The sequence below is a fragment of the Sinocyclocheilus anshuiensis genome, unplaced genomic scaffold (genome assembly GCF_001515605.1).
Source record: "Sinocyclocheilus anshuiensis isolate Anshui unplaced genomic scaffold, SAMN03320099.WGS_v1.1 scaffold426, whole genome shotgun sequence".
Lineage (NCBI taxonomy): Eukaryota > Metazoa > Chordata > Actinopteri > Cypriniformes > Cyprinidae > Sinocyclocheilus > Sinocyclocheilus anshuiensis.
This window is the reverse complement of record NW_015542362.1, coordinates 1,310,935-1,337,804: the sequence shown is the minus strand read 5'-3', so window position 1 is coordinate 1,337,804 and position 26,870 is coordinate 1,310,935. Positions and strand designations below refer to the sequence as shown.

Here is a 26,870-nt window from a genome sequence, read left to right as displayed (position 1 = left end):
ACAGGTGTCAATGCCACACCAGTGGTTGGAGGGGAACCTGCCGGTCAGCGCAAAGTGTGTGGTGTGCGATCGAAACTGCGGTAGCGTACGTCGACTACAGGACTGGCGGTGTCTCTGGTGCAAAGCTATCGTACGTCACCTTCCTGCCCAATTTTTAAAACCCACAATATAGCATCACACCCAATTCACTTTGTAGCCATAACAACTAGATACCACATAAACACCTAGAGTTTACTGGAAAGACTATGACATCATATTTATACAGGTGTGTACCTTGTGTAACCAGTGTGTCTCCACTGATGGGTTATGAGTAGGCAGTGATGTATCTCTCTATGCACTGCCTGTGTGTAGGTGCATAACAGCTGTAAGGAGCAGTTGGGAAAGGTTTGTCCTCTGGGTCAGTGTAAGGTCTCCATCATTCCGCCCACTGCACTTAACAGCATCGACTCTGACGGTAAGGGTTGCCCTGGCAACTGCATCAGCTCAGTTGTCTCCATAATGCCTGTATACATCGTTATATGCTTTTGTGTGTGGACTTGCAAGTGACATTATTTACTTGAAGTATAATCGTCACTATGACCGTTAAATATACCATTATATATCTGAAGAAATATAAACTTTCTGAAATAATATTTTCTAGTTATTTAATTACTTAATATGTAATATTTAACTAGCATTCAACATTTTGAGGTAAATAAGGTCAAAAGTGACAATAAAGACTGTTACAAAAAATATTTTTCAAATTGATGCTGTTGTTTTGAACTCTATATATACAAAAATGCATCGATTTCTACTGAGCATCTACTGAAGTGAATGTTTTCTACAAAATATTTATCAGCACCGTTTTCAACTTGATAATAAGAAGAAATGTTTCTTGTGCACCAAATCAGCATATTAGAATGATTTCTTAAGGACCATGTGACACTGAAGACTGGAGTAATGTCTTCATTTTAGAATATATTAAAATAGAAAATTATTTTAAAATGGTAATATTTTGCAATTTTACAAATACAACGTTTTCAACATTCAACATTTTAAAAGTCTACATTAATCAAGATCTTTCGTAGGAACAAAATAATTATTCTTTATGTTAGATGAAGCCAAAAATGTAACCCAACATATAAGATATATAACGGCATACTGTATGTTAAAAGGTATTAAATTGTTTTAAATTATTGTAATGAATATTCTTCTAAAATAAATAAATAAATAAATAAAATCACTCTAGAGTGAGACTGATCCCACCTAGATTCAGTCCACAAACATAAACAAATTGTAGCATAATGTTTTCTGATGACTTCAGTCTGGTTACGTTTTGGATATTTTTTCTGAAATCAATGACCAGAAAACAAAGAAACAAAAAACTTACAAAAGTACTATGACAGTCATGGTATCATTGTACTGCCATGATACATATAAAAATGCACTTTCAATTTTTAAGTTAGTATCTTCTTCTACATTTACAACAGAGACATTGTTAAAGAGACAGTGTTTAAAGCTGGTTACATTTCCAAACGTGACATCCCTCCCAAGTTCTTCTCCTCTCCTCTCCTTCTCTCATTGCCACTCTCTCTCCTCCCTCTCCAATCCCTCCATTGTCCCTCTTCATCATCCCTTGCCTCCTGCAGGCTTCTGGAAAGCCACCATTCCATCCTGCTCGAGTCCTCTGCTGGTGCTGGTGAACAGTAAGAGTGGTGACAACCAGGGCGTGAAGTTCCTGCGCAGGTTTAAGCAGCTACTAAACCCGGCACAGGTCTTTGACCTCATGAATGGCGGCCCACAGCTGGGGTGAGGTTAACGCCTGCTTATCACACACTGCAATAGCAATTAAAAGGCTTTGTAAAGCAATAAAAGAGTCAGGAATCAGTCACAGTAGCTTATACTAGCTTTTACAACAAACAAATATTTTTATTTGGTAACTGTAACATTCTGTGCTTTCAAACTTTGAATAGTATCCTGACATATTTTAACATACAAATTTGTTGGCAAAGTGAATTTGCACTCTGAACCATATTTGTTGTTTTATATTTTTGTTTGTGTATACAGACTTCGTCTCTTCCAGAAGTTTGAGACCTTTCGTATCCTGGTGTGTGGTGGAGATGGGAGCGTGGGCTGGGTTCTTTCTGAACTGGACAAACTCAGCCTGCACAAACAGGTCAGAATAACCAGAAAAAGAGTTCTTACATTTTTATAAAAGATTATGAAAACAATCATTGTTTTAGAATAGCGTGCACTGGTGTTAAAATAGACCACTACCATTCAAAATGTTATTTTTTTCTGAAAGAAATGCATTAAATTCATCAAAAGTGACTAAGAATACATTTATATTACAAAAGAATTCTGTTTCAAATAAATATGTAATGCTGACAAAAATGATCATGATTTTCATAAAAATAAGTAGTTGTTTTCATCATTGCTAATAATAAGAAATGTTTCTTTAGTACCAAATCAGCATATTAGAATTATTTCTGAAGTGTTGTGTGACTGAAATAATGCCTGCTATAAAATTCAGCTTTGCCGTCACTGGAATAAATTACCTTTTAAATTATATTCAAATAAAAACTGCTATTTTAAATGTGAATAATATTTCACAATATTACTGTTTTTACTGTATTTTTGAACAGATAAATGCTTGGTGAGCATAGAAGACTTTTTTCAAAATCTTACAGACCCAAAAACATTTGAACGGTAGTGTACTGTACATACAGTAGGGTCACATCTTCATTGTGTTGTGTGTGTAACAGTGCCAGCTGGGCGTGCTGCCACTGGGCACAGGAAATGACCTGGCGCGTGTGCTGGGCTGGGGAGGACTGTGTGATGATGATGCTCAGCTGCTGCAGATACTGGAGAAACTGGAGAGAGCTACAACCAAGATGCTGGACAGGTAAGAGACAGAGTAAAAGAGAGAGATTAAACGAATGACTGAATGAACGAATGAATGAGTGGATGATTGACTCTCATCAAACTTGTCTCTCTGTTCCTGAATGTGTGTATGTCACAGATGGAGTGTGATGACATATGAAGTGCCCACCAAACAGACTCCAGCTATCGTAAAGGAGGAGGATCCATCAGACTCTGCCTTACAAGTAATCTTGTAACAATATTTGCACAGTATTGCTATTCTTACTGTAATTTGGTCAGATAAATGCAGCCTTGGTAGACCTTCTTTCAAAAACATTACCAACCCCAAACCTTTGAATTCAAGTGTAAGGTGTCTAAATGATGTTTTTGAAATCCAGATTACGCAATATGCTGATTCTGTTGCCACTCACTTGACCAAAATCCTGGACTCTGACAAACACAGTGACGTTATATCATCTGCTAAGTGAGTATAAAGATGGTTTGTGTGTATGAATGTGTTGTGAGGGTTATGTTTATTTTATTTAAAACATATTTAAAAAATCCTTTTGTCTTCCTGTCTCTTTCTGTCACAGGTTTCTGTGTGGAACAGTTAATGATTTTGTGGCTGAGGTCGGCAAAGCTTATGAACGGGCCACAGAGAATAAAGAGGAGGCTGATGTTATGGCAAAAAAGGTAAACCTTGAGGCTTTTTAGCAATTAAATTATGAGCCCAAACGTGTAACGTGTAAATTGTTAAATAAACAGACAAATGATGAGTTTAATGAACAGTCAAACTAAATGAACATTCATAAAATGAGTGAATTAACAGTCAAAAGATTACTTAAATGAACAGATAAATAGACAGATAAATACACTTAAATGAAGAGTCAAATGAATAGTCCTGTTCTTTATAAACAAACAAAAACTGTTTTGATTTGTGCTGGTATGTCTCTCGCAGTGTGCCATGTTGAATGAGAAGCTGGACTCTTTGGTTAAGGCTCTCAGTGAAGACACCAATGCCCAGCTGGTACCATCCGGGTCCATCTCACCAGACGAGAGCGACACGGATCAGTCCAGACCCTTCAGATCAAGAGAGCAGCTGATGCTGAGGGCCAACAGCCTGAAGAAAGCACTCCGACAAATCATAGATCAGGCAGAAAAAGGTAATTCTTCACCGTATGTGAGTGGAAAGTAACTGGATTTTGGGCCAGTATTAGATTACATAGAATAAACTTCAAGACAAACAAATCATTTATATATTGTAGAGTATTGTAAGGCAAAGCTATTGTACTTCATTAAAATAATTGTTAAAAAACAACACGTTCAAAACATGCCCAGAGAGAAAAACATGAAAAGGTTTTAATAAAAAACATTTTAGCTTTTCGTTTCTGCCGTGTTTGTCTTGATTGTATTTAAATAAGGTAAAACTGAAATCTATTGTTTGCAGATGTATAGTACAGGAATGACACAGCATGTTACAGTGGCTACTTGACCACTTCAGTCAATATTTAATTAGACTGTTTTCTCCTTTAGTGGTGGATGAGCAGAACAGACACACCCAGGTGCAGAGAATGTCGTCCTCCTCATCAATCAAAAGAGGCAGCAGTGAGGACCTCACGGAGGCGGAGACACGTGAGTAATAAACTCAGTTTATGAATGTTAATACTGTAGATGGTACCTGGTAATTAGATCCTTAGAGTTTCTCAATTAATCTTTTCACTGAAAAGTTTTTCCTCATCTGTGGCTCTGAAATTTTATTCACACCATTGGCATTTGAATATATGGCAGCTGTTCTTAACAAAATAGCGAACCAAATTGCAGTTGGCCTCAACCTGTGGTTTATTAAACCACCCACCACAGTCCCTAAATGAAACCCCACAGTTAAAGAATCATTACTCATTTTGTGAATATGAAGGTCTGCTGTACAAATTAATACTAAAGAGCATTTCTAATACACTTGGCGTAAAAGTAAACATATACTGTAAATTAGGGGTGTAAAAAAATTAACAATATGTGTGCAGAATGTCCTGGTTGGGCACCATTGCTTCAGTTAAATTGAAGCAGAAACTACATCATGCAACCCAGACACTGTCTAGAAAAGGTCGTCCCTCAGAACTGTCTGTGTGAGCAGGGAGATGGGAAAAAGGAAAAGGCCAAGGATCACTTGAAGGAGCAACAGAGTTAATTAACATCAACTATATCAACATGCATAACACTGCATTAGCTCACATAAAGGGCAGCACTAAAGAATCCATTTTCCATAAGAACTTGTGTTTTATTTGTAATTCAAATTCTATTTTCACTGACATTATCAAAATAATTTTCTAATCTCATTTTTAGGTAATACTGTATTTCCTAACATAAATCACTGCCACATGAAACTGATTTAAGTGTTTCTGAGTCCTTTGGACAAAAGAAAATCAGCTTTCACTGTTGTTAGTTTACTAGAATTCTCTCTTGTCCGTGTTGCTCAATTAATGTAAACAAGTAAATTTGAATTAGCCTTTTCAAAGAAAATAACTAGCTTCACTTGACAAGGGTTTGTTCTGTAAAATAGAAATTGAAAAATAAATTAACATTTAATAAACTTTACTCATAATATACAGTATGAGGAGTAAGTGTTGAAATTAATTCGTCTGTTGTTTTGTGTGTTTTTGCACAGTGAGATCTGTTAGTATTTAATGTTCTGTTATGTTGGAGTTTTGGGGGGTTACCACTGCACTGAGGAGTAGAGCTTGTGATTCGGTTGAGGATGGGATAAAGAACATTAAGTCTATATTTGTGCAGTATGTTGCTTTATTTAAAAAGCAATAACTGCATATGCCATTGCAGTGATAGATGCTTTACTTTCTTAGACTTATTCTTATATTTAGTTAAAAGAAAGCTGTAGGCTACAAGAGATTTTTTCAGGTTCACAAAGTGTAAATTTTATGGAGTTTCATTTAGTTTAAATAAATGTCGTTTCTCTTTTTTAGTACACTTTAAATCTGTTCATGGTACTTATAAATTTTAAAACTCAAATGATTTAAGGAAATCAGTTTACCCAAATTAAGTAACATTGTGTTTTGAGTCAAGTTTGAATTAAAACAATCACTTTCAGTCTTACACTACTAAATTTAAGTACACTAGTTATAATTATAGTAAATACTGAATAATTTTCAAGGTGTACATCGCACACAAAATAATTGAAACTACCACAAAATACCTATTAGCATGAACCTCTAAAACTTCAAATATCTAAAAGAAGATTATCTTTGTTCATTCAACCACTTATCTAAAAAAAAAGTACATTCAAAAGCTCTTTTTGAAGAGTGCTTTGTTGTCCGTTATTATTATTTATTATTATTGTACTATTTCTCTATTGTACTTTCTTTCTCTTCTAAAGGCTGCATCTCTCTCTATCCTTTAATTTCATTGACAGGTCAAAACACATTGAGTCCAACCACTACAGCCCCTATTTTACTGGAGAAGTCAGAGAGCTTCAGCACTGTGCTTTTCTCTGAAGACTCTGTGTAAGGCCATGCAAACACACACACACACGCACACACGTGTGCATTAAAGAGCTCTTATCTTTCTCCAGAGAAGTGCCGTAATGACATCTGAGGTTCCAGTAACTCTAAAACCATGTTGACAGTGTAATATCCCACAGTGTGTTTGCTATTCCACTCACTGACACACTAGTCCAGCACAGTCTCAGTGGACATAAATCTGTTTTCATATCGAGTCCTTTATTCGACTCGTTTCACTGACTCTCAGAGATTATCTTTGGTTGCTGCATACTCTATGACTGTGCTTTGAAACCTATAGTGAACTGCATGTCTAGACAGTGTTTGTAGGCCTCATAGGTGCATTTGAAAGTTCAAAAACCTATATGATGCCCAGAAATGCAGCACATTACGTTTTTAACCACAGCCTACTGTATATGTTTCCAGGACTCATGTTTACAATGTTAGCATTATTTACTTCATTATAGAGATCAGTTTTAGATTAGCTGAAAATAAGTAAAGGCTGCTGTGCATGGCATTGCAACACTATGGAAATCTACACATTTCATCATCTGTAGAATTACATTATTAGCAGTAGATCAGGACATACTCAAATTATAAATTGTGATACTGATAGTGTGTGCATTATACAAATCATGAAGCCCCAAACAGCTAAACTCAACTGTGGAGATAAATACAAGGTCAAAGGCTATAGCTCACCATATTGCCACCTCTGTATAATATGAGTGGCTCTTTATGAAAAGATATGGACAGTAAATATAAAAAAATACAGTATTTATCAAATTTCCTATGCTCATCAAGGCTGCATTTGTTTGATCAAAATACAGTAATATTGTGAAGTATCATTACAATTTATAATAAATGTTTTCTATTGTAATTTATTTTAAAATATAATTTATTTCTGCCATTGCAAAGCTGTATTTTCAGCAGCAGTCACATGATCCTTCAGAAATCATTCTGATAATCTTATTATCATTGTTGAAAACAGTACTGCTGCTTAAAATTTTTGTGGAAACCATGATCTATTTTTGAGGATTTTTTGATGACTAGAAAGAAAGAAATCTTGTAACTATGTAAAATGTCAATTTTGATCAATTTAACGTGTCCTTGCTTTATTTTAATTTCTTAATAGAAAATTCTTACTGAGCCCAAACTTTTTTTGTACAGCAGTGAATTACTGAAATAAATGAACTTTTCCACGACATTCTAATTTATTGAGATGCACCTGTAATGCTTAATAGATTATTAGAAGCACAGCGCTTCTCATATCCATTATTGAAATATACTTGTCTAACAAACCCAAAACCCTTCACCTTTGTCACATTGCCTGCAATTTCCTCTATAGATAAATATATAAATACATAAATAAATAAATATAGATTTTCATTGTGTTTATTGTGAACAATGTCAGTATGGTGAACACAACTACCTTTGCTGTTCATTTAGCACTCCAAAAATGTTTTTGATTCGTAAGTGGCTCGGCTTACACACATTCATCCTGCTTGTTTCTTTGTTCCACAGGCAGTGCTCAGAAAAGTGTGTGATGAATAACTATTTTGGCATTGGGCTGGATGCCAAAATATCTCTAGAGTTCAACAATAAGAGAGACGAGCACCCAAAAAAGTGCAGGTAAGAGAGAAAGAATATTTAATGATTGCTGAATAGAGTTCACTTCACGCAGAGAAGTGGCATTACTAGTTATAGATGTGCTTTAATCATTTGTTTTTATTCAAGGCACATCTGATTTTTTCAGTTATCCTGTTTTTTGCCAAATGCTGTGCTTATATAATGTTGACTGAAACTGTGAAATCGTCGATGTTTTTAACAGTAGTCGCACTAAAAACATGATGTGGTATGGAGTACTAGGGACCAAAGAATTGGTGCAGAAAACCTATAAGAACCTGGAACAAAGAGTCCAGCTGGAGGTATGATGCTGACATATGGGCTGAATGCATTTATCTCTTTCTGATCTTAAATGGAAAAAGAAAGCACTCTTTGTGCCATTTACTTTACTTCACTTCACACACTGCTGCTCTACATGCACATGTACTGTTCTTCCGTGTAAGAGGTCATGGTTTCATGTTTCAAACATTTTTCTGAGACGCTGTACATCATGTAACCACTCTCTTTTTCTCTTTCTGTCTTTGTGTGCAGTGTGATGGAGTGCCCATGTCCTTGCCAAGTCTTCAGGGCCTTGCTGTTTTGAACATCCCCAGCTATGCAGGAGGCATTAATTTCTGGGGTGGCACCAAAGAGGACAATGTGAGTCCATCAATGAAACTGAATTTCAGTTCAGCACTTATAACTTTACTTTCCAGAGGGCAGTTCAGTTCAACAAAGTGAAAATCATCTCAGAGTTGAACAGATGAATGTGTGCCCTGCATTTATCTTCAGTGCATCTCTTTAATGTTTTGAGCTGTCAATAAGCAATGGCTCCTGGCCAGAGTTTCTTCCTGCAGATATGACTTTCAGAATGCATCAACCACATTTACAGCCACTCATCAATCCATCAATTCCCTTTCATCATCATTTTTCAAGAACAAATTGTCAGTGCGATAAAGTGCGTTGTGGCGTATAAACAAGAAGCAATATGAAACCAGTGTGGAGAGCAAATCATGGAAAATAGAACAAGATGAGAATGTTAAACAGCACTGAACACAGTACAAATGCAATAAGTGTGCTAATATAGAGTGCACTGAAGACTAGTAAATAGATATATTTTATGCTCTTGCTCATGCAATATTTCTTAAGTATGCCATGTAATAGGTGCAAAAAAGTGAAATATATATATATATATATATATACATAACTGGAGTGACTCTGTTATCAGATCTATCCAACTCGCATTACTGTAACAGATTCTTTCCTGTAAAGTGTATTTGTCTAACAAAGAGGGATATCATGATGTCATTTCCCAGAAGAGTCAGGGTGTACATAAGACATCTGGTCCTTCCTGGGTTTCATGTGATTTTGTCGTAGTTTCTTACCTTAAAATATGCAGATATAGATGGATAGACATGGATTTATGTAGACTTGTGTAAATAAAGTATCAGATAATGAGTATGTGGTGGACATTATGAAATTCTGTCTGCTGTTGTATTCATGTAGAATTTTGGGGCTCCATCTTTTGATGATAAGAAGTTGGAGGTGGTAGCTGTGTTCGGCAGCATGCAGATGGCCATGTCTCGAGTCATCAACCTGCAGCATCACCGCATCGCACAGGTCTGAACTCAAGCACACAATTCACAATTTAAAAATGATCTTTCTTTGAAGACATGTTGGAATTTGAATTAAATTCAACCACACGCTAATAGGACTATAATCAGAATGACAAGACTTGCCATTGCAATTCAAAGAAATGCAACAGTTTAGTGACAACGCAATGTCTGACTAATTGTACTGTACTTAGTTAAGAGATTAGGGTTAATTAGAGAATTCAGAGAAAAGTATTTTTCCACCATGTGATCTAATGTTGTTTTGTTTCTGAGAAAATTTGTATGAGTCATTTATGGTACATAATTTTATAATATGCATCACCTGGGTGAATTAAAGATCATTTAGAACTGTTCTTACATCAGTCATATGAGTTGGCATGTACTTGACACTGGCTGTCTCCTCAGTGTCGGCAGGTGAAGATCACGATCCTGGGTGATGAAGGTGTGCCTGTGCAGGTGGACGGTGAGGCCTGGATTCAGCCTCCTGGCATCGTCCAAATCGTCCACAAGAACCGAGCCCAGATGCTCACCAGAGACCGGGTCAGTGTGTGCGCACGCTCATCTTCTTTTCTCTTGTCTTTTATAAATGTCTTCATAACTGACTGAACAGACCACAGACCAGTCACCTCCATTTGTTGCGTGATCATTTTCACTTGTATAGGATTCTGATAAGCTGCTGTCCCCACTGGACTAACCTAACCAGCAAGACCTCCTTTGTCAACCAGTTTCACCAGAAAAACAAGCATATCAGCTTACTGCACAGTCTAGCCAAGTCACCTTTATTTATATACAGTTATATACAATAGATTGTTTTCAAAGCAGCTTAACATAAAATAACAGAAGAAATGTCATCAAGTTGAGACAAATTCAAATTATTCTGTAAAACACAGACAATAGTTGTTCAGCTCAGGTCAGCTCAGTGTTGGCTCAGTTCAGTTTATTAACTGTAAAAATGATGTTATTAAATGAGTTCAGTTCAAGGATAAGCAGCTCTACAGAAGGCAAAAGAGACGTTATTCAGCTTGAGTCAGTTCAGTGTTGATTCGGTTAAGTTCAGGAACAGTGTCGATGTTGTAAACTTTATCAATTATAAAACAAAGACGATTAAGAAATAAAGCAGTTCTACAGAAAACAGTAGTGTCATCAACTGTAGCTCATGTCAGTTCAAGTTTGGATCTTTTAGCATTTATTAGTGTGTACAAGTTTTGCATTTATTTGGTTAAAATACAGCAAAAACTGTATTATTGTGAAATATTATTACAATCTAAAGTAAATCTTTTAAATTGTTTGTATTTTAGTTTTATATTTTAATATATTTGAAAGTGTAATTTATTCACGTGATGGCAAAGCTGAATTTTTCAGCGTTGAATTTTCACTCTTCAGTGTCACATAATTGTTCAGAAATCATTCTAATATGCTGATTTAGTGCTCAGTGAACATTTCATATTATTATTATCAATGTCAGATGTCAATTTCTGACCTCAAACTTGAGCAACGTGCAGATGTGTCAACATTGTGTGTTGCTGTGACACTAGGCGTTTGAGAGCACGCTGAAGTCATGGGAAGACAAACGGAAAGGTGACAGCCGCCCAGCCCGGCCCCGACTGAATTCCCAGCAGTCCATGGAATATCTGACAGAAGAGGAATGTGCGCAGGTGCAGCAGCTTGGTTTAGTGGCCGACACACTCATCAACAGGTGTGTCTGTGTGTGCCTATATGAAGAGTCTGTGACATCCACACAAATGTAGTTTGTAACTCAACAGGAATGTCACGCCACAGTGAATATCAATGCATACACTTGTGGGAAACGATTTCATAACTATTTGAGGGCTACTATCTGTTTTACCTGAAACCACACCCATTACTGTGACTTCTAATCCTCAGAAATGCGACACTTCCTTGTATTAATTCACAAGTCATTTTACCATGTATTAAAGGCTTATGTGTTATGCTGCAGCTGAATGTGTCGTGATGATGTTTTGTAGGATTCGGGAGGTGGCTAAGACTCATAAGGTGGTGGAGCAGGAATTAGCTCACTCTGTCAATGCCAGTGCTGCGGTCCTGAGTGAAGCCTTCCCCTCCAAACCCTCCAGTCCTGAGGTGAACAAAACTCTTTTGTTGTTGGACTGTTAACCTGTGTTTAACAACCAAATTTAACACAATTCCAGCTGCTTCATTCTGTTTGTTTGGGATAATTCAATTATCATCTAAGCTCAACATTATTGATCACCTACAATCAAAATAGGGTAATAATGTTTCTAAAAAGAATTATTTTCATAAGTGAATATGTTAAAACTGATTGCACAACATTTTGTCAAAAATAAAATCAAATAATGTATGTTTATAATATGTATAGAAACACTATTGTTGAAAGGTTTGGAGTCAGCACTTTTTTTGAAAGAAATGAATACTTTTATTCAGCGAAGATGTAGTAAATTTGTCAAACGTGACCGTAATGCCTTTTGAAAGTCCATGTAAAGACATTTCTACAAAAACCAAAAAATCTATTTCAAATAAATGCTGGTCTTCTGAATTTTATATTCATCAATAAATCCTGAAAAAATCTATCACAGTTTCCCCAAATATATTATGCAGCAATATTAATAATAACAAAGAAATGGAACAGCAAATCAGCATATTAGAATGATTATGATTTAGGATCACGTGACACTAAAGACTGGCTGAAAATTCAGCTTTACATCACAGGAATGAATTACATTTTAAAATATACTGAATAGTGCACAGTTATTTTCAAATGTAATAACATTTGACAATATTACTGTTTTTACTGTATTTTTTATCATTTATTTATTAATGCAGCCTTGGTCAGTATAAGTGACTTCTTTCAAACTCCAAACTTTTGAACAGTACAACATATACAGTCCAAATGTGTGACACCACTGGTGAATATGATTGTAGGAGTCTGCCCCACTTCTGCTTCAATGACAGCATAATTTACTGTAAGCTACATTAACTCCACAAACTCCAAAATGTAAAACCTGATGCGGAAACAAGGAAGCAGTTAATATCACAAATATTCTTTAAAAAACTGAACATTCTGCTTACTTTGCGAGTTTAAACTGAATTTGAAATGTCATGTTTTGAGTGAGAACCCCACTGTACTGTATATATATTCATAGCTCATAGCAGCGAGGGATGTGATGAGGATCAGCTCAGCTCAGTCCAGCTCTGCTTTAAAGGTTACCGAGTGCACCTTTCAGTCTTCAGTAGGAATAATAGCAGGTCCTTTCTTCCTGCTGAGACTTTCAGCATGTTCTTATTGAGCTGCTCATGCTGTTCTCCACAGGACCTCCATTGACCAGCCAATAGAAGAATAAATGAAGGAACTAAACAACACTGTGTGTTAATCACTGAACAGCAAGTCAAACTAAACCTGAACTGTGAACATGTGTGTGTTTTCTCTGCAGGGTTTGAGTCGCAGTACAGCTGTAGACATTGTCAACAGCAGTAAAGTTCTCCAGCAAGAGACCAAGATGCTGCTGGAGGGGAAACTGCTGGTGAGCGGCATCACCGTCTCTCTCTCTCTCTCTCGCTTTCTCTGGCCTGTTCTTGTGCAGAAGTAATGCAGTCTGAAATATGATTAAGACATTTTCTGCATGTGTGTGTGTGTGTGTGTAGCAGTTGGAGCCCTCTCAAAAAGAAGAGCTTCTTTCCACAGTGGACAGCCTCAGTGCTGAGTTACACAAGCTGGAGGACATTCACTGGATCTGTCCCAGCATGCACTGCTCTGAAGAGGTTTGTCCTACACAGCATTCATGTCTCCAGAGCTTAACTTTGAGTGTGACCCTTTTGGACTTGCATTTTAGGTAACATTACTTTATTTATAAAGCACAGCAATTGGATTCCGAATGTAAAAAGTACATTAATTTACTTAAAAGAAAAGTTGTTTAGATATGGTATGATTTCAACTTCAAAAAACCTTTTTTAATGTTTTTGAAAGAAGACTCATATGCTCATCAAGAAGACTGCATTTATTTGATCAAAAACACTGTAGAATAGTAATATTGTGAAATATTATTACAATTTATAAAAACTGTTTTCTATTTTTAATATATTTTCAAATGTAATTTATTCTGATTTTCAGCAGCCATTACTCGATTCTTTGGTGTCACATGATCCTTCATTCTATCATTCTAATATTCTGATTTGCTGCTCAAGAAACATTATTAATATCAATTATAACAAATATTTAAAACTTTTTTTTTTGTGGAAACCAGTGTTAATTATTCGTCAACGACATTTTTTTCACCGACGACAACGAGACGATAACGAACTAAAACTCTTTTTGAATGACAAAAACTATGACGTAAATCTATTGACATTTTCGTCAACGAATAAAAACGAGACGAAAATGTTAGGGAGGGACGATTTGGGAAGAGATTCATTCAGAACGAATCTGCTGCGTGGTTCGGAGGTAGGACATAAGCTAACATATACTTGCTGCACGTCGCATAAAACATTCAAAAATGTCAATATGTGGGAATAAGAGAAGATAAATCTGACGACGCAAGAGAACTCAATTCGGTCCGGTTTTCTGAGCGCAGACACTGAAGCATACACACACACAAAGCGCGTCTCACAGCGCGCGAGTACTCTTTCACGTCGCGTGAACGGAGAATTACACACAAAAAGATGTTGAATTGTCCGTTTTGACGGGTATTCACGTAGCATGAGGATACTGAGCAAATTCTAGTGTGTATTTTTAAAATGAACAAATAACATCTAAAAATAATTTAGGTAACGGCAATATGTTGAAATTGACCCTCTCAGACACAGTTGAAATGTCATCAGATATATTGAAAAGAAAATGAGAGGACTTACCTTTGGTCTCCCCATTGCCTTCAGAAGATCTGGATAATGCAACTTCCTGTTGAAAAAATATCTTTTGGAATGTTCCAAGTATATCAGAGGGGGGAATGTGTTCGGGTAACAGGACTGAGTGTAAACCTGGGGACACAACTAAAATGTGTATTTTATCAAAAATGTTATGGATTTTTTTTTTCTTTTGAAAAAAAGGAAATCATTGATTGGATATAAAGTCACACATAAATGCAAAAAAAAAAGGCAGGGAGTGGGGACATGCAACAACTGCTATTTCTTTAGTGTTCTAGGTAGTTTTCATTAATGATTTTAATTATACATTCGAAATTTTACAGTTAGCTAAATGTGAAGACACTTTGCTTAATAATAAAATGTATTTTAGAGTTCATTTTCATGCATTTTTATACATTTAATGTCCTGGGGACAGAAATGTTACCCATTCGGTGGAATGTCCCATAAACACAGTGGATTACGTCTTAAGTGAACGTAAACAGTAGGAAGAACGTGTATCAGTACATTGCATCCATTGCATCCGTGCATTCGGTTTTAAAGGAACAGCAGCCTAATTTAGTTGTTATTGTCCAAGTCATTGAAGTTAATCAAGTAACAAAAGAAAGACCGGCAAAAGACTATGACTAAAACTAAATCAAAATTTGCTGTCAAAATGAACACTGATTCAAATTCTTTTTTTATTCTAAGTCAGTGTTTATAGTGTTGCATTTAATCTTTAATCGTTTTGCATCATGGCATGAAACTGATCATGTGACAAATAGAACATTCATCACATGCATTACTAGATTCCAGCTTATTGGACTGCATCGCACATCACCCTCTCTCTTTCTTCTTGTCTTCCTGTTGTTCGTTTAATTCCAGGACCTGTCCCCTGTGCCTGGGAAAAGCAGTATGAAGCTGAAAATCATGCCCAAGGGGAAGAAGGAGAGAGAGAGGTTACACAAGCAGCGGTCCAGCGGCTCTCTGTCAGGTAAGAGACACATTCACTAGCAGAAACACACCATTAACCAGCCTCGTAATCTCAGCATCATGCTGCTTCATTGAGAGTATGACTGGCATATCCAGCTACAGTGGAGTGCAGTATGTGCTGCGGCCTAATTATGAACTAATTTTGTATAATCATCTCATTCCTTGTGCAATTTACAGTACTTGTGAAAACATTATGGTTTTAAAATGTTTTTAATGACGTCTCTTTAATGACAGCTGCATTTATTTTATCAGAATGATTTCTGAAGGATCATGTGACACTGAAAACTGGAGTAATGGTTGCTGAACATTCAGCTTTGCCATCACAGAAGTACATTACATTTTAGAAAAGTTATTTTAAATTGTAATATTTCACAGTATTAGTGTTTCTACTGTATTCCTGAGTACATAAATGCAGCCTTAGTAAGCATAAGAGACTTCATTAAGAACATTTAAAAATCGTTTCCAAACTTTTGACTTTCTTTATTTTAAATTAATTAATTAATTGTCCTTAAACTCACAAGCTTATTCTTAACACATTTGTTTGCACCGCTCAGGATCTTGGGATATCAAGGGCGGGATGTATGATGTGGATCCTGCGGGCAACTGAAGAGCTGAAGTGGTTTGTCACGAGGACACACTCTGCACACGGGACGCCCAGTGAGGGAGGACAGGAGAGCCCCTGTGCAGACACATGCCCCACCCCAGTGTTTGTGCGCAGCCCGGCACTGCATTACTGAGCTTCTGTTGCGTTTCTTCTGCGCCTGCGGATGGTGTCACGGGAAATGCTCATCATCAGAGAGCAGGAAGTGGATCGTCCGTCATCTCTCTGTTTCCCGTGCGCGACCTAATCCGTTCGTTTTTTTTATCTTATTTTATGATCTTGTTACTTTTTTCTGTTTCTTAGTATTCAAGCCGTCAGACACAAACTATAAACTTTCTTCGCTCTCCAAAGAAAAGAAAAAAAAGACATTTCTTTGGCCCCGTCCTGTCGCCGCCTGAACAACAAGAAAGGAACAAACTCAATCAAGCAAAACAATTGTATTAAAATGAAGACAATTAAACACGTGCAAAAAAGGAATATCCTGATGAATGAATGTATGGTGGACTTGTATTATTCGTCAAACTGACTGAATAGTTAATCTGCATCTAGTCTCTGTATCTCTCTCTATCAAAGACCATCTAATTTCTGCATGCCTTTCATGCCCTTATGCAGAAAAAAAAGGTCTACCTTTTCTTTGTACTCTCGGATCGTCAGCCAAGTCGTGATGGTGTATCACTAGTGTGTCAATTGAGCCGTCGTTCTAGAAGCTTCAGTGCCGTAACTTGTGCCAAGTGAGTAAATGGAGCGCAGTGGTTTAAAGTGAGCTGTTTCTTTACTTTTTTTTCTGCAGGGAAATCTCGTGAAAGAAAGTGATGCTGTATGTCGTACATTTCAAGATGCATTTTATCTCGCCTTGCACTTTAATATAGAAAACATGTTTAAAAAGCAAACGTAAAAGGTTGTGTGTTTTGTTTTATCATATGAAAACTGGTATCCCATTCATGGAAAACCTATGATGAGATATGTTACATATAAGACAGTATATAATCCAGTTTATGAATGTTATTCAACTGTCGCCCCTTTTCGGGGTCAGTCTGTACATGGAAACCCTGAGGGAACGCAAAACTTGAACTTGCCCAATGTGTGGATCACAAACAGTATTTATCAACAGATGGTACAGTGTAACATTTTTCCATTAAAAGAAATAATATACACAATGCTGGACAACTTAATTGTTTTCTTGATAGTTGTTAGCCAAAGTCTAACAGTATTGCTCTGTAAAAAATTAAAATGACAAATATGGTCTCGATATGAAAGTTTATGGACAGTCTAGGTGCTGATTGTGCCCCTCAAAGTTGGACTGTATTTTTTATTATTTTGCATGTCTTTGTTTCAAACTTCATCTGTGATGAATTGTTGCTGCGTGCTTAGTTTTGATTGACATAGCAACGTTACTTTGACCATCTCCGCGTATCAGCACATCGATTATGACTGGTAATAAGGTACAAGCGGAAGGCAATGATTTTATGAACATAAAATGTATTTTTTAAATTTTTTTCTTTGAACAGAGAAAAAGAACCAAAACAGGTACCTATCCTCTTCATTGTCAAGACTACTGTTTACTTTTAAGCTGTAATATATATCCTTTTTATTTAAAGTATTTTGCCATATGGGTTGCAGTTAAGCTTCCATGGCCTTGGACTCCGTCTGACTGCAATCACCTACTTCAGGATTGCTGTTGTCAACTTGATGCAAAAATAAAGTGTGGCCATTGCTGTTTGACTTGTTGCACTTTATTTTCATGGTTTCACAGAATATACTTACAGTATGAGTTTAGATTTTTTTTTTTAATTGAACAGTTCATTCATTGCTTTGTCAGTACTGAAAATCTGCATCGAGTATTTTCAACTACCAGTAAAAAGTTGGGGGTCAGTAAGATTTTTTAAATATTATTCAATAAGTGGCAGTAACGACTTTTAAATTGAAATTGTAAAAAAAAAAAAAAAAAAAATTCAAAGTCTGTTCTTTGACTTTCTATTCATCAAAGAATCCTGAAAAAAAAAAATCAAGCAGCACAACTGTTTTTAACAAATAATAAAAATGTTTCACCAAATCGGCTCACCAGAATGATTTTAGAAATGATCATGTAAACTGTGCAAAACTGGATGACAAGAGTTTTAAGACTTCCCTAACCTTTAACCCTCTGGCCCTCTTATAAAAAAAATTATATTTTTAATTTTTAAAAATCGTAGCTTCATCGGAATGAGATGACACTTGGTGACTTTTGTCACATTAGCAATATGAACACACAAAAAAATAATGGACATAATTCGGATATGTTAAAGGGTACAAAAAAAAAAAAATAGTCATACGACTTTTTCGCGGTCAAAAATGACCGACATAGGAAATGAATGGGAAATATGAAAAAATGTGAAAACTCCGTGAATCTTTTGGTGGTACAAACTACAAATCATCCACTGGTCAAAAAAAAAGTGTGCTTTGAAAACTCAGTGAGTCTTTTGGCGGTACAAACTACAAATCAGCCACTGATCAGAAAAAAGTGTGCAGCAATCAAGGGGTGACTCTCTAGAATATCAGGAGTGCAAAATAGACACCAATCAATAAATGGAAAAAATACAAAAGGGGCTCTCTCTCTCACACACACAACACACACAGAAATGAACTGGTAAGACTGCAACAGATCTCACAAAACCTCACAACGTGAGGACAGAAAGACGAAAATTATTTTGGACTACAACACTACCAAAGGTGGAGTGGACATCTGGACAAGGTATGTGCCTATTTGTATTTCAGAACATTTACTAAAATTTTGTGCATGTGTGTGTGTAATATTCCAGATCGTTGCAACATACACATGTGGACGGAAGACAGCTCGCTGGCCCATGGCTCTCTTCTTCAATATAATCGATGTCTCAGCCTACAATTCATTTGTGCTGTGGAGGGAAATTAATCCCACCTGGAGACAGGGGAAAAGTTTTTCCTCTTTTTCTTCAATTTACTCTTTGATAATTATTGCGTTTGATTTTACCGTATTTTAGCCTAACAGACGTTCCTGATATGTTGCATGTGCAGCAATGCATAAAATAATTACAGTTTGTAAATATATAGTTAAAATTGTTTATAATTATTACATTTGTATTCCTCTTTTTTACATCTACTGTTTGATACTGATTGTTTTTGCTGTTGTTAGTTTATTGTGTTTCATCATAATTGCTGTTCCCTTCTGAAGTTTTATTAACATTTATTGAATTACATTGAATAAAATATTAATTAATCACAAAATGTTTGTATAAAGTGTTTTTAATGATCACTATTCATTCCTTGTTTTGTTAGATTTTTAATTATCAAATACTGAGTAACAAAAATGCTTTCTATGTGTTCCCTTTCTAACAAGATTTTAATGTTCGTAATCATAATGTAAAACCTGATACTTATAATGGAGAAAATAGCTCATTAAAATGTTATAAATATTGCATAGTATCATAAAATTCCCTCAAAATCATAAATAATAATAAAACAATATTATTGAACAAAAATAGATTACACTGATTTTCCTGAAAAAAAAAAAAGTTACATTTCAAGGCTTCGGTCACTTTTGACGCGAAGAAGGCAAGTGTGACTCCTAAACGAAGAGGGCCAGAGGGTTAACACACAAAACAAAAAAAGGCTAACTGCTTGAAAGCAGCAGCCCCATGTTTGTATACATCCCATGTGATCTTGTAAACAAATCCATAACTTCAGAATAACTGTTCATTTTTCTGGGGGGACAGCAGCAGGCTCTTCTAGCTCAGGGGGTCCATCATCTGCCTGTTTTTCTTCTTTTTTCTCACTCTCTTTCTTGTCCTCCTCTTCGTCTTCCCAGTCAGACTCACTGATGTCATCATCTGAGATGTACCAGTCGGGTTTGACGTCTTCCTGTTCTGTGTTCATCTCATCGGTGACCTCTGGCTCAGGTTTGTGTTTGGGGTCCTCAAGTTTCCCCCAGGCTACAGCATCAGCCTTCCGCATCAACTTTAGAGGGCACCATGTTCACAAAACTGCTCTGCACGTCAATCACCTAAGAGACCAGAAGTGGACACAGATGTCTTTTTGACTTATAAATAAATAAATTGAAAAGATATAATAAAATATTTACAAAAATGTGAGGGGTGTACTCACTTCTGTGAGATACTGTATATACACACACAAAATATTGAAATAAATCTGCTTAAATTAAAGTAAACAAAAATTGTATGATAAAACTAAAACTGTAACAATAATTTAGTAATGCTATTTAGAATATTTTTTTAATATTTAGAAAAAAAAAAGAAAAGACAAAAGCACATGGAATTTCAAAAACTGTAAATTGTTTCCTATGCACTAAACAAAAAAAAAAAAGATCACTTTCTAAGTTTCAGGAGGATATATCATTGCTAAATCATAAGAGAGTGTGAATGTACAGCAATCTTACCCCCATAAGTGGATGTCCTTATGAAGCACTTTGTCACCCTCAAACTGAATGTGGCATGTTAACTGCAGATTGACAAGAGACCAAAAAAATTTATTTATGGACAAAGATCATTTATAAAAAGTCATTGGATGCTGATGTGAAATGACTTTTTTTAAAGGTCGATTTGAACTCACCACTGTGCGGTTTGCCTCCACGTAGGAATGCTCTGGACTGGAGTTCTTGGCGTAGATTGTGACCACGACCTGCTTTCCTGTCTGGTGCCAATCATGCCTGCAAGCCACCTTCTTTTTGTCCTGCAGACCAAACACAAACACAACATACAGATTTCAGAAAGGGTTAGTTGATTGTTTCTTGATTATACAGCATGTGTCCATGCAAATAACTATATCCACTGATTAAAAAAGTCCATTAGCTGTTACCTGTTTGGGGATCCAGCAGTGTTTTCCTGTTGTGCAGCCCTTCTGATCCAGGAAGGCATTGAAGTCAGTGGTTTTTATGCAGGAGCAGTTCCAGTATTTGTATCTAGACAATGATCAGCAGATGTGAATTACCATGCATCTCCCATCTCATCTCATAAAAACAATATCTTTAATTGCCGATGTTAAGAACCCTTTGTGTGAACACATCATGATCTCTTGTTGAATTCGACAGCATATGTGGATCTGAATCCAGATCAGTTCTCTGACAATGAGAAGCTTTATGAAAACAGGCCTTGCTTGTACTGCAAAATGTTTAATAGATACAGGAACTAGGTACCTAGGTATAGTTCATATTTCCAAATAAAGACCCAAATGCAGCAGGTTTCTTACCCTTCGTGGAAGACAGGAACCCCAGGATGATATTTGCAGATCTCTGCGTCTGTCTCTGGACTCTGGTAAATCTGAACACACAAAAACGGTTAAAAGCGTTTGAACTGATATTCACAGTCAACACAGATGTACCTCAAAACTAAACTACACCCTAAAGAAAGACATTTCTGCTCCAGAGAAACACTCACAGGAACTAAACTTTAAAGTGCTGATGCACCTGAACGCAGCATAAGCTCTGTGTCATCCGTTTACTGCCTTCACAACTGAAAATACACTCATTTTTCTACTCATCCAAATAGATAAATGAGCAGGAAGCTGTAACAGAGCTATACGTGCTGTCTGTCTCACTGGCTGAAGAAAAGAGAACCAACAGTATGTCTTTACCCTGATGAGCAGGACTGCGCACAATTCAGAAAAGAAGAATTGTCTTCCTTTCACTTCAAGAGATTAGATTTCAGTTTCCACAGGGGCTGAAATGGATCCATTTCAAAGACCATGGTGCAAAAAAATGACATTTAATGAAATATATTAAATTCCTGGTGACATTTCAAACCATCGATGATAGCATGCTCATAGCTAATTCACTGTGAAAAGAACAAAATAACACAAAAAAGAAAAACTAATTTAATTGTGAACGACACGCAGCCCTGCTGATACAGGTTTAGTTCTCACATGGACTAAAGAAGAGCTCCGCAGAGTAATTAACATGATTAACTTTTGGGATTTCAGCAAACTAATCCATTAAAGATGATGGGAAGCTTTAACAGAAGGCATTAAGGTCAAATCCCAGTGAGGGATCTGACCCTGCGGCTTTAGTCGTTAATTCTGGCTCATCTTCTGCTCTGGGTCCATTCAACATTACACCGGTAAAACAAGATGAACTAGAGTCAGTTTCTGCTCCTTCTGTTCTCATGAGCCTAGTTGTAAGGACCAAAGTAGACTGATGCTGGATCAGTAATGTTACACAAAAACACTCAATGGCCCTGGATTGATTCTCTGTGGAGTCTGTCTCTACATGAAGTGCTGCAGTGTCATTCTTTATTATGGCCACTAGGTGGCATGAACTGTATATTTTGTTAGGCAAGCTGATTGTTTGTTGACAAAATTGTTTGTTGTAATTTACATATTACATGGGCACCTACTGTTTTGCATCCTGCATTCATTGACTCCATTGACTCTGTAGGACAGCGAGAGGGAAGAGGTGACAAAACAACTGTAAGAGGAACTTTAAAAGTCTGCTGATTTCTCAAAATGTGCAATAGTCACATTCTATAACAAATGACAGTCATGCAGCACAACAAACACAACACAAGTATCCTACAGCAGACCTGTGAACACAGAAGGGTGTTACTGTGCTTTTACAGAGGTCCTACTGTAAGTGACAGATTATAGACAGGTGGGCGTCACATCAACAGCTATTGTCAAGGACTGAAATCCTTTGAGCCCTGAGCTTTGGCAGAACCAAGAGCTACATGAACATAAATACATAATGCATAACCCTTCACTAGAGCGATGGAAAAAAAATGGTAAAGCAAATAATATAATTAAACCCATGCCATTTTGCACAGTCAAAATAGCTCAATAAAAGGCTCTTATAAATGCTTTATATCTTTTTGTGCTGACTGTGCATGTGTGCAATATGCCCCCATCCTCTAAAACATTAACAAAACAACACAGAAATAAATATGATTTGGACCAGTGTTATTTTAGTATCATTGATATACTATAGTTAGTTAGTATTTTGAATTAAGAGTAAAATTAGATGTTTTCTGCTTTCACTTTAACTTTAGTTAATTTTTTTGTCATTTTAGTAATAGAGTTTTTGTAATTTTATTTTATTTGTCTATATAGTTTTTATTTAGAAGTTTTTAATTTCTTTAGTTTTAGTTATTTTAGTACTTCAAGTTAAACTAAATGTTGGTAACGACAAAATAAGACATGTTTTATTTTATTCATATTTTATTTTATTTCATTTAACATTTATTTTGTTTCAAGTAAACATTTTTATTTATTTATTTTTTTTGTTAATTGTTTTAGTTTTAGCTCCATTTAACAAAAATACCCCTTATGTAGACTATATTAAATACAGGCTCACTTGCAACATGAATAAACATGATTTGTGCTAAACACGATGCATTTAGGAAATTATTGGCTATTCTGGAATTCTGAAATCATTGGCTAAGATTAATACAATTTTTTTGCATTATTTTAATTATTAATATTAAATTATAATGTCAATATCATGGTATGAAAAGATTAGTGCTTTTTATTTATCAATTTAATTTAGCCTTTTGCATTATTTATATGATTCATAATATTAAACTATTATATTAATATTAGTTCATTATTAATACTAATACATTTCATCACTTAATTTTAAAGGTTATTTTTGTTTACTTTTGTGATGGGCTGCAACATTATTAAACAATATTTGTGCTGAGTGCAAAAATCTTTTTTTTTTTACATTCTAATATTAATATTAACTTATTATATTAGTATGAATACATTGTTATTACTAGTGCATTTTAAGGACATGTTTATTTTTGTGTTGGGCAAAACCAGTAGAGAATCAATGCATTAGTATCAATGCAGGTGATCCTGAGCTGTAGGAATAACAGGAACTGCTGACCTAGCTTCTCTCTCTTCTCCCTCTCAGTGATCTCCATTTTCTCTGCGATCTGAGCCAGAGAGGGAGCGATCTTCACCTGCAGCTTTGTCTTTGGCTCATCTGAGCTGGGAAGGAGTGAATCGAAAAACATGTCACTGTCTGTTTTTATTTAACAGTCAGAAGGAGCTGTACTTCTCTTCTTTGAAAGAGAGACGTTCTTTTTATCCAACGTTCTAAAATCCAACGTTGTATTTGTTCATATTAATTAATGGACCTGAGCTAACATGAACAGTTGTACTTTTATTAACGTTAACAAAGATTAATAAACACTAACAAATGCATTGCTCATTGTTAGTTAATATAAGTTAATGCATTGCTCATTGTTAGTTAATATAAGTTAATGCATTGATTAATGTTAACTAACGGACCTTATTGTAAATTGTTACAGATTTTGTAAATAATAGCGAATGTTCACTTACAGGCCTTGCAGTAACTAAAGTTAATAAACGGAACCTCATTGTAAAGTGTTATTTTAAGCATGGTGAGGATTTCAGACATATTTTGTCACTTTGTTTCAGTCTGTACTACTGTACGTGCAGCGCATGAAGAGCAGCGTGAGATGAAACCGTCGCGATTAGCATATTATTAGCATACCTTGATTGACAGGAACTCAGAGAAATCTGTCGTCCTCTTTTTACAGCAGGACCAGCCCTGAGGGCAAAACCCCAACAAAGAATCACATCAGACAGCCAAGAACAAAATAAAACAAACACATGGATATTAGGCTCCCTACCTAAGAAGCAGGCAAACACGCCGACGACACGCTTATCAAGTAACGGCAGAACCGAACAGCCGGCGGTCCGCACGCAGCGCGCGCTGCTGTCTAAACAAAAAGAGCTCACCTTTAAGGCATCGTGGAAGATTGGCACTCCGGGGTGAAACTGGCAGGCATCTTCAAGGGGTAAGAGAGAAAATAGGGTTAGTAGGAGAAGTCCATCCTCATTAGTATTTTTTATGAAAAGGACTCAATACAGTGACACACATTCTCAGCGGAGGAGACAGTAGGAAGATTAAGCCATTTATGGAAGTAACATTTGATTAGAACACCTCCAAATGTGCTTGAGACTTCATGGATCCAAGAAACCTCTAAGAACAGACACTAGCTAAATCACCTTTTCTACAATTGCCAAATGTATAAATAAAACATGGAAGGATAAATGGAGGCTGTCTTGTTGCAAAATTAAATCAAATTTAAGTCCTGGCCCCCAGTGTCTCTGAGGCCAGTGGATCTCATTCACACTGCAATCAGCTGTTGGCTCACCTCTATCTATTTATATAATTCAGTTTCCAAAACAACCGTTTCACAGGTATAGAAAGTGATAAAGCACTTCTCTTTCAGTTGTCAAACTTTAAAAGTTGTTGGTAGATTTTTAACATCAGGCCTGTATTATCAGCCATGACTTTCACGTGGACAATTAAAATATATACAGTTCAAGATATACTTTTCCCGCCAATATGCTATATATTAATAAATAGTAAAAATAAATTAAAATCTTACCATCCGAGTTTTTGTCAGCATCAAATCGACCCCCGCAGCCTCTGTTGTAACACAGTAGAGCCATGTTGGCCTGTTAGATATTCAGCTTGATTTTCACTTAATCGCTGGACTCTTTTTTTCCTTGTTTATATGCTCTGCCCTGCATTCGTCTCAGGTACTTATGAACTCGCACGGCCGCTGTGAAACTTCTCCAGAACTTTCAGCCGAGGAGAGATCCAGAAGGAACAGCCACGTCCAGGTAAAGAGAAGGAGAGAGATGTTCTAGTCTGAAAGAACTCTAAAAATAGCCAGTGCCATGTGCACTCTCTCTCTCTCCTTACAGCTGTTGGGGTCTGTCTGGGAGAGTTTGACATTCCTGGGGTCTATACAGAGGGGCCGATGGGGGCAGGGGACACAGATGAATCACTAAAACCACCAACAAATGCCACACAATAAACCAAAACCCGTCTTTTTCAAAACTACACTAAAAGCTGGGTTATGATGTCATTTTTAAAATATAAAACAAAATGTTATTTCTATTTGTAACAGTTATCTGATGTAATAAACATATGAGTAAAAAAAAAGTGTCAAAAAGTAGCACTTGGAGCTTGGTGGAAGATGCGGTTTTATACTCGTGTTCTGCAGCTAGGAGTGGGATCTGGGTTAGAGAAACAGATCCACAGGCACAGTGGGAGCACAAACTGATAGCAACCTATATCTTGGAACAAAACAACAGGCACAAACTAAAATAGTAAGGCAACGCAATTAATAAACTGCAGAAGAGAAACCTTGAGGAATGGAGTCAGGTACAATTCCTGACTGTGTAGATGAATATTAATAGACATTTGGAATAAATCAGCGAGATGAAAGCTGTTAAAAATGTCCTTTATTAAGAAACCGGTGAGCGCAAGCGTTAAATCCATTTATTCACAAGGCATTCACTCATGGTTCAGGTTAGAGGCTTGCAACCATAAATTTTCTTCACAAATACAGACAACAAAACAGAGACTGAGACAGAAAGAATGAAAGAACTTACAAAAACTGACTCAAGCAAAAATCGCAAGAAGGAATATAACATACCAGATCAGCACAACCAACCACTGATAAATCATAAAAATAACACAGAACTCGTCTATCACTACAACAACTGCTTACTAAAAAACAGCACCATATTTAATAGAACTTTGCAAACGTTACATGGAACTGTGAAACTTTCCCAGGCATGTCAGATACAAAAAACATGCAAGAAAACGGGTAAAAATTATAACGCGATCGAAAGAAAATGGAGTTAAATCCATCAGGTCTCTTGGTCCTGGGTTGAGCATCTCATTGCAGGCGAACAAACGACAGTTCAGGAGAGACTGGTATCATAAGATCACTGACTTCAACCAGTGCTGCGTGGTTCATGAAGCTCACGGGGAAACCAAAGGCAGTTGCAGATGAAAAGTCGATGAAGAGCGTGTTTGATTCAGGTTTAGTTACAGATTAAAGGTTTCACAAGCGTTCTACCAGACTTGAG

At 36.3% G+C, this 26,870-nt stretch overlaps 3 protein-coding genes across 5 annotated transcripts in view; 1 reads left to right on the top strand and 2 right to left on the bottom strand.

The window, feature by feature from the left end:
- LOC107691954 (diacylglycerol kinase delta-like) overlaps positions 1 to 16,707 on the top strand; it is a 79,178-nt gene extending 62,471 nt beyond the window's left edge. For 2 of the 3 annotated variants that reach the window (XM_016490818.1, XM_016490817.1), the window contains 22 exons: positions 5 to 130; positions 352 to 454; positions 1,629 to 1,788; positions 2,047 to 2,155; positions 2,745 to 2,884; positions 3,002 to 3,086; positions 3,240 to 3,325; positions 3,435 to 3,534; positions 3,800 to 4,004; positions 4,375 to 4,473; positions 6,263 to 6,353; positions 7,869 to 7,976; positions 8,176 to 8,272; positions 8,502 to 8,609; positions 9,456 to 9,569; positions 9,968 to 10,102; positions 11,098 to 11,258; positions 11,548 to 11,662; positions 12,991 to 13,080; positions 13,202 to 13,318; positions 15,278 to 15,386; positions 15,940 to 16,707. In XM_016490818.1, coding sequence (XP_016346304.1) covers positions 5 to 130; positions 352 to 454; positions 1,629 to 1,788; positions 2,047 to 2,155; positions 2,745 to 2,884; positions 3,002 to 3,086; positions 3,240 to 3,325; positions 3,435 to 3,534; positions 3,800 to 4,004; positions 4,375 to 4,473; positions 6,263 to 6,353; positions 7,869 to 7,976; positions 8,176 to 8,272; positions 8,502 to 8,609; positions 9,456 to 9,569; positions 9,968 to 10,102; positions 11,098 to 11,258; positions 11,548 to 11,662; positions 12,991 to 13,080; positions 13,202 to 13,318; positions 15,278 to 15,386; positions 15,940 to 15,992 — 2,511 coding nt within the window. In that variant the 3' untranslated portion in view covers positions 15,993 to 16,707. The remainder of the gene's footprint in view (positions 1 to 4; positions 131 to 351; positions 455 to 1,628; positions 1,789 to 2,046; positions 2,156 to 2,744; positions 2,885 to 3,001; positions 3,087 to 3,239; positions 3,326 to 3,434; positions 3,535 to 3,799; positions 4,005 to 4,374; positions 4,474 to 6,262; positions 6,354 to 7,868; positions 7,977 to 8,175; positions 8,273 to 8,501; positions 8,610 to 9,455; positions 9,570 to 9,967; positions 10,103 to 11,097; positions 11,259 to 11,547; positions 11,663 to 12,990; positions 13,081 to 13,201; positions 13,319 to 15,277; positions 15,387 to 15,939) is intronic. The other variant, XM_016490816.1, reaches the window with a different exon arrangement.
- Positions 16,708 to 19,647: 2,940 nt separating this feature from the next.
- LOC107692001 (ryanodine receptor 1-like) lies at positions 19,648 to 19,994 on the bottom strand. Its single transcript, XM_016490874.1, has one exon. The coding sequence runs from the start codon at positions 19,953 to 19,955 to the stop codon at positions 19,698 to 19,700; it is 258 nt and encodes an 85-aa protein (XP_016346360.1). The 5' UTR covers positions 19,956 to 19,994; the 3' UTR covers positions 19,648 to 19,697.
- Positions 19,955 to 25,828, bottom strand: LOC107691984 (cysteine and histidine-rich domain-containing protein 1-like). Its single transcript, XM_016490855.1, has 9 exons — positions 25,373 to 25,828; positions 24,717 to 24,766; positions 24,469 to 24,525; positions 22,349 to 22,444; positions 21,207 to 21,277; positions 20,817 to 20,919; positions 20,571 to 20,690; positions 20,398 to 20,459; positions 19,955 to 20,004 (listed from the first exon to the last, which is right to left on the bottom strand). Exons 1-9 carry the CDS (start codon positions 25,434 to 25,436, stop codon positions 20,001 to 20,003), a joined length of 627 nt encoding a protein of 208 aa, XP_016346341.1. The 5' UTR covers positions 25,437 to 25,828; the 3' UTR covers positions 19,955 to 20,000.
- Positions 25,829 to 26,870: the final 1,042 nt, after the last annotated feature.

Excerpts from the sequence above, each read along its gene's own strand:
- LOC107692001 (XM_016490874.1), bottom strand. The coding sequence starts at position 19,955 with ATGCGGAAGGCTGATGCTGTAGCCTGGGGGAAACTTGAGGACCCCAAA.
- LOC107691984 (XM_016490855.1), bottom strand. The coding sequence starts at position 25,436 with ATGGCTCTACTGTGTTACAACAGAGGCTGCGGGGGTCGATTTGATGCT. Across the intron at positions 22,445-24,468 it reads CTGAGTTCCTGTCAATCAAG|CAGACTTTTAAAGTTCCTCT; the intron begins GTATGCTAATAA and ends TTGAGAAATCAG. Across the intron at positions 20,920-21,206 it reads GTTCCTGTCTTCCACGAAGG|ATACAAATACTGGAACTGCT; the intron begins GTAAGAAACCTG and ends ATCATTGTCTAG.